We start from the raw sequence: 12,561 nt of genomic DNA on the forward strand, positions 1-12,561 counted from the left end.
AAATGACTCTGTCAGTTCATATGCTTGCACAACATGCTTGTTAATACTTTTCAGATCGTACATATTTTACAATATAGTTTTACTGCCAACCCCTCCTGTGAAAAATGGTATGTACCTGTCTAAAAGTGCTTTTATTAATAAAGCTCCTGAGCAAGACAAAAAAATACAGAGAAAGGGTTGTTTTTTTACCATTGGGCCTGGTGGGCCTCTTGGTCCGGATGGTCCTTCCTTTCCTGGTGGTCCCTGCATTATAGACAGAATGAATATATACAAAACACTTACTAGGGATAAAGAAACCGTTGAAGAGAAGAGGGCACACAAACTGAAATTACAGATTTGTTTTGCAAGTGGATTCAAAGTGCTGTACCCTACTGTCTAAAATCACATTTTGGTCCGTACAAAAGCATATTGAAGAAAGAATGGAAAACCCATTAATTTACTGTGTCATTGGCATTAACATGGTATCACAGCAGTTTTCTCTTCTTAGTGCACAATAAATACATTTTAATTTGGTGTTAGAGGGACATTATACATTCATTGTAATTGTAGTTTAAAGACTCAACAACATTTTTACAATGTGTGTTCAATGTAATTTATTCCCATTAGCTATGTAAACAACAGCGCACAAATAATAGATCATTTACAGGTTCCAAAAAACACGAAATAAAAAAATAAATCTTGCTTTTCCCTGATGTCAAGCCAAATAAAAGCAACATTTTCCAAACTCATTTTTCACTTTGTTTTTTTCTGTGTGTAGCAGCTTTTATAGTCCATTCATTCAATATATTAAATACTGTAATTTTCTTTTTAGTTTTGTGAATGTATTTGTATGGAACGTTGCATATTGGCTTTCGTTTAATAAAAAATGTTCCCCACAAGTAATTAAGAGCTTTTCTAAATATGACACCAGTTAGTCGGATGACCATTTAGAGCAATTCTGCCTTTTTTGAAAGGTACATATAAGAATGTATTATCATTTGGAACATATGCTTGTAGGTATTAGATTAGTGTCTGTGATACTGGATAAGATTTCTGTAAACATACATATTTAATACTGTAAAGATGACTACCATTAAAATGGCTTTAATATTAAATGCATGAACTGCCTAACATGCACTGTGTTTCAGGTTTTGTTCACTTTATTTCTGAAACTGAAGTATATTTTATTTAAAATTAAGATTGTAAGTTTCTTTGCATATTGTGTAAAAGACCAAATTGTTATAGCTCTATTGCACAATATGTGTTAAACACTTTACTGAGTCACCTTTGATGAGTCGCACTTGTATTTAGTAATGTGTATCTATCTATCTATCTATCTATCTATCTATCTATCTATCTATCTATCTATATATCTATATATATATATATATATATATATATATATAACATTACTAAATACAGTGAATACAGTGAATAACCTGAAATGGTACAAAGGTAAGTGGGAAACTGACAGAGGTTTAAAAAAAAAGTTTAGGTTACCAAAAACTGAAAAATAATGTACATTTCAGAGTTATACAAAAAGGCCTTTTTCAGGGAACAAGTAATGGGTTAACAACTTACAGCTGTTCTGCAGCAATGGAAGTAAATTAAGCCTTGAAAGTTGATGCTAACAATTCCTACAGGTGTCCCAACTTTTGTTGATTACTTACACACCCTCTGTCTGTATAAAAGCAGTGTTGGAACAGACTGTGTTACTACACCCTCTTCAGCATTATTTGGATAGTATTGTACTGCAGGAAGTAGTATATTGCTCTCATAATGGCGAGAGAAAGGCAATTAACAAAGGAAGACAGACAGACCATTATAACCCTTAAAAGTGTAGGTCTTTCCTTTAGAGAAATTGCAAAGAAAGCCAAGGTGTCAGTGAGTACAGTTTCCTACACCATCAAAAGGCACTTGGAAACTGGAGGAAACTCTGACAGGAAGAGGTCTGGTAGACCCAAAGCCACAACAGAATCAGAAGACAAGTTTCTGAGAGTCAACAGCTTGTGTGATAGGCGGCTCACAGGACAACAGCTTCAAGCACAGCTTAACACTGGTCGAAGTAAGCAAGTCTCAGTTTCAACTGTGAAGAGAAGACTTCGAGCTGCAGGTTTGACAGGTCGAGTGGCAGTAAGAAAGCCATTGCTAAGATGGCAAAATAAGAAAAAGAGGCTTGCCTGGGCCATGAAGCACCGCCAGTGGACTACTGAAGACTGGAAGAAGGTCTTATGGACCGATAAATCAAAATTTGAAATCTTCGGTTCATCACGCAGGGTTTTTGTACGCTGTCGAGTAGGCGAAAGGATGGTTCCTCGGTGTGTGACACCAACTGTCAAACATGGAGGAGGAAGCGTGATGGTCTGGGGCTCTTTTGCTGGATCCAGAGTCGGCGACTTGCACAGAGTGAGTGGCACCCTGAACCAAAACTGCTACCACAGCATTTTGCAGCGCCATGCAATACCCTCTGGTATACGCCTAGTTGGTCAGGGGTTCATCCTACAGCAAGATAATGACCCAAAACATACCTCCAGGCTATATCAGAACTACCTTAGAAGAAAAGAACAAGACAGTAGGCTTCAAATCATGGAATGGCCAGCAGTCTCCAGACTTAAACCCCATCGAGCTGGTTTGGGATGAACTGGACAGAAGGGTGAAAGCAAAGCAACCTACAAGTGCAACACATTTGTGGGAACTTCTGCAACAGTGTTGGGAAGAACTTTCCGAACAATATTTGATTTCCATTGTAGAAAGAATGCCACGAGAGTGTTCGGCTGTTATATCTGCAAAAGGTGGCTACTTTGAGTCAAAAATTGAGATTAAATTTTGTTAAACAAAACGCTTCCATGATTTCTTTTTTATCTCCAATTGTTTATTTGTTCTACGCTTTAATTTCAGAGTACATTGAGACATTAAACTGCGTAAATTTCAATAAAAACTGGAAAAATGGAGGTGTTCTAAAAGTTTTGACCGGTAGTGTGTATATATATATATATCTCACGCAAAGGCTTTAAAGGACATGGGGGTTAATGAACAAATCAGTCTGTAACATTGATTTTGGCATTTTCAAGCGGTCGTTATGCCTATTTTGTTATTAAATAGACGCACTAATGTGATTTCCGAAATTATGTTGATTTACAAAATAATGTTAATAATGTTAACTTGCGACCATTTCTTTTGTTTGCGTGTAAATTTAAAAGGAAATCCATGTTAATTGTCATAATTTATCATGAGTTAATTTGCACTGGGAAAAGGAGGGTTTTAATTAACGAAACAGTATATAACTAATCTTGAAACAGTATTTAAGATCTTTAGAATAAACAAACTTCATTATGGATTTGCTGGGAGTGGAATCAGTTGCAGCAGCAGTAGCAGCAAATGTAATTTTAGAGCTTGAGTGCAAGCCTGAGATTGACAGACCCTGGCTGCGACGCCAGCGATACAGAGAGCGGGTGTACAGGACCAGGGTTCATTTCTTACATTTACCAGATGACGATCTAAAACAGTGGTACTCAACTCTGGCCCTCAAGATCTAATCCAGTCCAGGTTTTTACTCCAAGCAGGTTCTAATGAAGTTAATTGAAGCTGCTAAGAGGCAATTAACTAATTTAGGACCTGATTGGAATAAACACCAGGACTGGAATGAATCTTGAGGACCAGAGTTGAGTACCACTGATCTAAAAACTTGATTGCATCTGAATAGGGCAGCTATTGTCGACCTCTGTCAGACTCTGCGGAAGGACCTTGAATTGCCTACGGAAAGGGGCCGTGCCGTACCCCCACATATGAAGGTGTTGGCAGCATTGTCCTTCTATGTGTCTGGGTCATTTCAAAGGGTCACGGGTGACTTGATAAAGAGGGTTAATGATTATATCAGTATCCCACTTAATCAGGAACAGCTACAATTAAAAGGGTGGTTAGTAATGGGAGCCATCGATTGCACACACGTTGCACTCAAATCACCACAGCACCATGTGTATGTGAACAGGAAGGGTTCAAACATTCACTAAACGTGCAGGTGATTTGTGATGCATCCTATAACATCTGGAACATATGTGCAAATTTCCCTGGCTCTTCTAATGACTTACAATTTGATACAATCAGCTGTGTTTAATCATTTCAGAGACAAAATACACTAAGATGGCACGTTAGTAGGTCAGTATTGTAAGATTACCCAGATAAGTTATGAAAATATTTTAGCCTTTTCTATACTTGTGGTTATGAATGAGATTTATTCACTTGTTTTAATCATTTGTAATCTTACGGAATGTTTGTTGTATTGCTAAAATGATACACCATTACTTGTACCCAGTATAATGTTACTACCAAGAAATGATCAATGCAACTGTAGCCTCTCTGGGCTCTGGATACGTACATTATATGACAGCTGACCTCTACTGTAGATTGTATTTGAATTATACAAATAAAAACCTAAAAGTAAATAATGAAATCTTGGTACAGAAAATGGCATACTATTACAATAAAGTTTCCTTACAGGTGATTGCAGATTTGCAATGTCCTTACTAGAGAGTTCGAACATAATTTTAAAATCTTAATAAATATATAATGAAGTGTTACATACATGGTATACATGTATAATAACTAACAACTACAAATACAAATGGCTCTTCAAACTTATTTATTTATAGCCTACAATCGTACATACTAAGATACATACAAAAGTAGATGTCAACATAAGAAAATAAATTCCAACCAAGATTGCAAAACTGACATTAAAAGAATTGTATATAATAAGCTATGGCAAAATATCCCCCCTGAATGATATCCCCCAGAACGATACCCCCCCGAACGATATCCCCCAGAACGATATCCCCCCGAATGATATCCCCCAGAACGATACCCCCCCCCCCCGAACAATATCCCCCCGAATGATATCCCCCAGAACGATATAAATTTGCATTCTGGATGACAGAATTCACAATTTTAAATTAAGTTTACAAATTATACACAACATAGATATTCCCATTATTTTTTATTTCCATTTGGCTGCTGCTCGCTGGTGGGAGAGCCGTCTCCCTGTACGCTAGTAGTTTCCATAACAGAGAATTATGCTTCCATTCATTTTTCTTGATCTCGTTAGCATGTATTTTGGATTAACAAGTTCCCCTTATCTAGTCATTCAGACAGGAAGTGATGTATGTGACCTGCGACAATTAAGCTTTTTAACGAGAAATTTGTTCATAAACTACCTCATCGACTCAATTTCAAAGTATTATTGGATTGATTTTATTAACAAATTCTGTTTGAAGATCACTTGCTACTACAGCTGTCGTTCCTATACTGCGAGTATGATACAATAACACTGATGTTTGAAAATCACTTGCTACTAAAGCTGTAGTTCCTATACCACAAGTTTGATACAATAACACTGATGTTTGGAAATCCCCCTATCATGTAATAATAATACATAGTTCATCATAACAGTATATTAAGTGTAAGTGTCCTGCCAGCCCAATCAATGTTATGGTAAGACTATTATTATTATTATTATTATTTATTTCTTAGCAGACGCCCTTATCCAGGGCGACTTACAAGACTAGCACTTTCTAATTGTGTCCAATGTATACCACTTTTAAACTTCCCCCGATTACAACTCACTGGCAATTCTGGTTAAATCAGGAAATACCACTAAAAGCAATCATATTTACAAATCAATTGTTGTACTGCACATCTCAACATGCAATGAGGTAGACTAGGGTTACAGTACTGTTACAATGTATTTGTACAAATTATTTCCGATGTTATAATGTGGCAATGTGGCATCTGTTTGGAATTTGAAAACGATTTTCATCGGATGTAAATAAGCAGCAGCAGTGGCAGTGCTCACATTCTGTAGAGGTCTGGAATTAGGATCTAAACATCAGCAGAGCTTAATATCATACATGCCAACAGTCCCTATATGGTCGGGACAGTCCCAATTTCCTAGCAAATGTCCCGCATCCCGATGCATAGGAAGAAAGTCCCGATATTTACACATAGAAAAAATAATTAATTTATTCTGCACAGTTGAGTTAGTGAAAACCACACGCTGTGCTCTTCGTGCGACTGACACATCTGCTGATCACTAACTTACCGGTATACAAAGGTAAAAAAGCTTCATTGTGTCTGTTTACTGTCATGCTGGTTGTGTGGTGTTGAGTTGAGGGGATACGTCCCAAGTGTTTTTTTGCGTATGACCCCTCCCATGTGTATGATGAGTATAACACACCCACCCCCACCCCCCAGGGGACGAGTGTCCCGCTGAACAGTTTTCAAATGTTGGCAAGTATGTAATATTGCCCCCCCTGAAATGTATAAACCCAGTCTATCATTGATTCCTTCAGCTTCTTAATAAATCAGATGGAAAGAAACAAACCAGAATAAATAATACAAAGATCTGCTGCTGAAATAGACACCAGAAAGAAAGAAATGCAACTTACCCGTACACCAGCTGGTCCAACTGGGCCTACTGGACCCGTCTGCCCTGGATTCCCCTAGGAAAGCAAAAAAGAAGAAGTTTTGCAATCAAGACAAATTCCATCCAGCAGCTTCCATATTGTGACACATCTCTTCGTTACCAGCTTTATGAACATCCTTATTGTGCCACGCCTTCACAGCATCCTATAGTTAACCCAACTCCATGTCTGCATGTGTTTTCTTCATATTAAGACATAAAACATTTTCCAGTTCTTTTTGGTTCGGCTTTGATGTTTACCAGGATATTAAGAAAGCACTCAATGAGCTCTTGATCCATTTTATTGGCCTTTACAAACCTGGTTTGCTCACTTGGCTGATTATTAACTAGATGACGATAAAGAGTAAGTGCATGACAGCCTAGCCTATATTTTTTTTTAATGAAACCCTATAAAAAGATGCAATTGCCTCTTGGTCAAATAAGACTACAAAATGTCTTGCAACTGGCATGGAAGATATTAATACCTACAGTACCCCATCAACATGCTCCTGCTGTAGGGATGTACTGCATGCATAGATTCATAATAAATGAAAGGTGTCTTATTGAGGGACTTTTCAACTATTATAACGCGATTATATTTGGAATCTGCCAGCAAACCTGAAGTACTATTCAATTATACAGCACTGTTTCGATCAATGGGTATATTTTCATTCATGTGAGCTAGAATAGTAATGACAATTGTATTTATTCTACCCTTTGTGAAAATGAGGAGGCTTGTAAATGGACCCCTCTCATCACTAACCAGGCTCTTTAAACTCCAGGGTTTGCCGTCTTCTTTGTCTCTTCTTTGCATCTCTGCACTGGTATCTAAGCTTTTAGCTATGGAGGCTCGACCCCAAGATCAAACTACCCCTGCAAACCCCCCTCTCACTCCCCAGACATCGTCCTTCCTAGTGAATGGAGTCGAGTGTGTTCTAATAAAATCGTGATCTGGTGTGTGATTCACTGTATGGGTTACCCTTTGTATTCTTTACAACCACGTTATAGATTAAAAGAAGCACTTACTGGACGACCAGGCAAGCCTGTGTCACCAGGGTCACCTTTTAATCCTTGCCGACCCTGAGGAAATATAAACGTAGTTAAACATACATGTCCATTAGGTTCTTAACAAAATATAACAAACATAACTAATTCACTTTCAGTTTCTGTTATTCTCTGACATAACGGAAAACACAAAACGTAAATGTCACATATCAGGAGAAAGGTCAAGTAAGGTAAGTAGACAAATGTAATAAAGAAGATTCCATTCGTAAAGGTTTCCATTCTTACCTTTGCACAATACATCACAGACAAAAACATTTTTTATACCATTTGACAGCAACAAATGGCATTGTGTACTGCATTGTACATCATTTAGCATTTGGGATCACATGAGGGTAAAGGCAGCGAGGTGCAAACATTGTCTTTAGATGCAAGCAATTGTATACTGTATGGTAGGAGGAGAGCTTCCATGTACAGTAGTTTTCTGACTGCCAACACCTCATACAGCTGTAATTAGACCTGCATTTAAATACTTAAGCCATACATAAGATCTTCAAATGACAAACGTTGGGTATATAACATGTTTCTAAATGTATGTTTATGGATAACTAATGTTAAATGAGTTTTGGTTCATTGGGTGCAAAGGCAAGCTAGCCCATGTGCAAACACCTTTCAGGGAATCCCAGCATGCACAATAAGAATATTTATGGGTTCATATAGCCTGTATTTTGGAAGACCTACTGGTTCTCCTGGAATAGACAGCCCGTTGGGTCCTTGCGGGCCTGGAAGTCCTTGTGGTCCTGGTGGGCCTGATTCACCCCGAGGACCCAGTGGACCCTATAGAAAACCACAAATAAACCAAAGGTCACATTTCACATAAGAACATCTTGCTGAAGAAGCACATCTTCTGCCATCCCACCTTACAGCACAGTGCCACACAGAGGTTATCGGGAAGGTCTTACACAATGTCTTGGGAAGGTCTTACACAATGTCTTGGGAAGGTCTTACGCAATGTCTTGGGAAGGTCTTACGCAATGTCTTGGGAAGGTCTTACGCAAGACATTAGCCTGCTGTTTTAACCTGTAGTATTGCATAACATTTACATTTTGAGACATGCTTTTTAGGATGTCAAGAGATGTCAGTACGTGAAGGCGTGATGCATATGTTGGTGTATGATGTAAACTGTTAAGAGATAATGAAATACAGAACTTTCTATTTGTAACATTATCTTATCAATACAATACAGTACTTACAGCTGGGCCACTTTCACCTCTTTCACCTCGAGGACCTTTGCTACCAGGACCACCCTGGGAAAGAGATGACATTAGAATAATGAATAGAATCTTTGAACAATCAAACCTGACAGCCACGACACAGTCTGCAGACAGAAAGTCTCAAAGGATTACCTACAAGAAAACAATCACGCCAAACTAAACCTGTTCATGATTAAAGGCTTTACACAACTATAAAAAAAAGCTTTGTAACCTTTTCATTTTTAGAAATGAATATTGGCCCTAGCTGAATCCCATATTGCATATTTTGGTGTCATTATGAAATACCATATAACGTAAATTTAAGGATTATCCTCTGTTAACCTAGGTAAACTAGAGGTAATACAGAAATAACATTCAATAGCATCATTTATATTTTTTTGAAATCACAAACTCCCTTACCGGTGGTCCGGCGGGCCCCTGTGGACCCACACTATCCTGTGCACATGTGCATGCATGTGGAAGGGCCGGGCATTTCCCCTCATCTCTCTGGAAACAAACAAAGAAAAATAACTGGTTACTATGCTCCACGACAATAATAACTTATCTATGGATATGAAGTTAAGTCCTGTCGGTTTTTCAATTAAAAAAAAACATATTTCTTTGGGGTACCCAGCCAAGTTCAGACAGTTTGAAGCCAATGCCAGGGACGTCTCCACATTTACCGACAGTAGGGTAATCAACTGATGGGTGTGTGTCAAGTCATTGAGGCATGTTGTCGTAGGTATTGGTATTTCAGGGATTTCTCATCTGGACTTGCCACAGGCCTTCCTGAAAGAGGTTTTACTGAAACACCATGCAGTGAACCAGCAGTTACTCAGTTTGTCCTTGAAGACAACAGCGTGCTGTCCATGGCTGTGAATAACATTTTTTGTCTGCTCTTCTTACCATAGCAGGGAGGTCACAACATCTGTCTCTGCTAGACCAGCCTATACTGCAAACAATATCAAACATCTGGAGCTGGAACTGCAAAAAAAAATGGAAACAGCTGAAACACGGGTATCTGACTCAGTATATGCATTCAATTCAAATGTCTTGCAAGATCACGAGAAAAGGTAAAGCATGGTAAATCACAAAGCTTTAATAAGCAATTAACAATAGGTAACTATGGTAAAGCATGGTAAATACATGGTATAAGCAGTGGAAAAGCATACTGCAAATTACCATGCAAATATACATTGGTAAACTTTTATAAGGGATAGTTCATATCTAAATAAGGTCGTGCACTTACTGTTCTTGTGATTGTACTTTAGTGATCTCGGCACCCTATAAAGTAAATGTGGTTTTTACTCACTGTTGCTGATTCCCCTTTTGAAGCTCTTGACTTCCTCATTTTGCCAAGTATTTCAAAGCCGTCCACAGTAATGTTGTTAGCTTCTTTAATCTCCTTCTCTGTAAACTCCTGACAGTCCACATTTATCTTTACAGCTTTTGGGGTCACTACAATATGAATCTGCGAAAAACAGAAAATTACCATCAAGGCTATTAGAAAAAACACAACACAACATAAACATTTACTTCATCATACTAACAAGCTGATTCGCTATGTCCTCCTTACAGAAGCCCAACAGCCAGCTGACTTGGCCATCCAAACCTTCAGTCATGTCTATGTCACAGGCAGCAGGAACTAACACGTAGGAATAAAATATGTGTTAGGCTACCTAATATATCTAAAAACACTTAACATTAAGTGTCTCTCATTATTGTGGATTTACATAGTAGTTAATAAATACATTTGTATTTACACATAATTACAATGTTATTATGCAGTTACCATGCACTTAATGTGTACATTTTTGCCCTAACCATTGCCCATATATTGTTCAACAAGATTTACACATTTAGGGGTAGGTGTACTAAAGTGTTGCACCTGTGACAATAGTTGCAAACCAGTTGCAAATGAGTTAGCAGTCTTGGGTGAAATGTACTAAACAAGCGCAATGCTATTTGTAACTTTCTAGGGAATGCTTTGTGGCAACAGTTTCTGTTTGCGGCTCAAGCGTAGATGAATATGTAATTATGGGCGTTCCTGCATAAATTTGCAGAAACAGGGTGGAGTTAGTGCAAATGAGGGTTCTCAGATATTATAATGAGATGTATGAAAGCTGCAGGCAATAGCGACACTTACAATTGCATCAATTTGTTAAGAACTTTTGGAAGCATGTTTTAAACAGTCGCAATTGTTGCTAGCATTTCCCAGTCCGCTTTTTCTTGTGTGTTGCCAGTTGTGCTCAATACATTTTTGAGGCGAACAGCCAAATACCTATTTTTCCCTAAAAGCAGGGTGTACTTATAAGCCTTAAAAACAAATTTCTATGACATTTCTGGTTTTGGGAGCAATAGACTACACTCATGTGCCGCTAACCCCTCCAGCTCATTCTGAACATCTGCACAGGAAAAGGAAACACACCTATTAATGTGCAGGTTTTTTTTTTTTTTTTTTTAAAGAAATTTAGTAATCACCAATTATTTTATTATTTTCTCCCAATTTGGCATATCCAATTATTTTTAGGCTCAGCTCACTGCTACCACCCCTGCGCTAACTCGGGAGTGGCGAAGATGAGTACACATTGTCTTCTGAAGCGTGTGCCGTCAGCCGACCACTTTTTTTCACACTGCAGACTTATCGTGCAGCCACCTCAGAGCTACAGCGTAGGAGGACAACGCAGCTCTGGGCAGCTTACAGGCAAGCCCGGCCAGAATACAGGGGTCGCTGGTGCGCGGTGAGCTGAGGACACCCTGGCCGACCTAAGCCCTCCCCCCCTGCCGGGCGGCGCACGGCCAATTGTGCGCCGCCCCCTGGGAGCTCCCGTCTACGGTCAGCAATAGAATAGCCTGGACTTGAACTGGCGATCTCCAGGTTACAGGGCACATCCTGCACTCCACTAAGTATCATAACTTGTCACTGCGGCACCATGATCAATTTTGTGTTAATTGTCTAGGCTGCCAATTGAAGAAGAAGAAGAAGAAGAAGAAGAAGAAGAAGAAGAAGAAGAAGAAGAAACAGTGTGAAAATCACTTAGTTTCAATTTAAAATAATCTTTTATTTGCATTGTACACCAATAATTGAGCGGTTCTTCAAACGGTTTCTTCTTAAAATACATTTGAGAGGTATCATGAGGCAACTGAGAAATTGAACGACCAGATCCAACCTGTCAGTAAATCTTAAACACTGTTTCATGCACGTCGCTGTAAAAATAGGAAAGTTTGCATATTTTTTATTTTATTTAAGAGACACATACACACCTTGTACCGCAACAGAAGGACCAGGTTATCTATTTGAAAGAGTTGCACTCAGATCTACCAGATCTACCTGCTGCACCAAGGTTTACCTGCTGCACGAGGTCTACCTGCTGCACTCAGGTCTACCAGATCTACCTGCTGCACTCAGGTCTACCTGCTGCACCAAGGTCTACCTGCTGCACCGGGGTCTACCTGCTGCACTCAGGTCTACCTGCTGCACTCAGGTCTACCTGCTGCACCAAGGTCTACCTGCTGCACCAAGGTCTACCTGCTGCACCGAGGTCTACCTGCTGCACCAAGGTCTACCTGCTGCACTCAGGTCTACCTGCTGCACTCAGGTCTACCTGCTGCACCGAGGTCTACCTGCTGCACTCAGGTCTACCTGCTGCACTCAGGTCTACCTGCTGCACCCAGGTCTACCTGCTGCACTCAGGTCTACCTGCTGCACCCAGGTCTACCTGCTGCACTCAGGTCTACCTGCTGCACCAAGGTCTACCTGCTGCACCCAGGTCTACCTGCTGCACTCAGGTCTACCAGATCTACCTGCTGCACCGAGGTCTACCTGCTGCACTCAGGTCTACCTGCTGCACCGGGGTCTACCTGCTGCACCAA

The 12,561-nt window shown here is 39.4% G+C and overlaps 1 protein-coding gene across 5 annotated transcripts in view; it reads right to left on the bottom strand.

Moving 5' to 3' along the window:
* Positions 1-12,561, bottom strand: part of LOC117402299 (collagen alpha-1(XII) chain-like) — a 100,483-nt gene that overhangs the window by 11,848 nt on the left and 76,074 nt on the right. For all 5 annotated transcript variants that reach the window (XM_059023517.1, XM_034003298.3, XM_059023516.1 and 2 more), the window contains 8 exons: positions 10,001-10,159; positions 9,595-9,672; positions 9,109-9,195; positions 8,689-8,742; positions 8,177-8,272; positions 7,460-7,513; positions 6,420-6,473; positions 190-243 (listed from right to left, as the gene is read on the bottom strand). In XM_059023517.1, coding sequence (XP_058879500.1) covers positions 190-243; positions 6,420-6,473; positions 7,460-7,513; positions 8,177-8,272; positions 8,689-8,742; positions 9,109-9,195; positions 9,595-9,672; positions 10,001-10,159 — 636 coding nt within the window. The remainder of the gene's footprint in view (positions 1-189; positions 244-6,419; positions 6,474-7,459; positions 7,514-8,176; positions 8,273-8,688; positions 8,743-9,108; positions 9,196-9,594; positions 9,673-10,000; positions 10,160-12,561) is intronic.

Source organism: Acipenser ruthenus, chromosome 5 (genome assembly GCF_902713425.1).
Source record: "Acipenser ruthenus chromosome 5, fAciRut3.2 maternal haplotype, whole genome shotgun sequence".
Taxonomy (NCBI): domain Eukaryota; kingdom Metazoa; phylum Chordata; class Actinopteri; order Acipenseriformes; family Acipenseridae; genus Acipenser; species Acipenser ruthenus.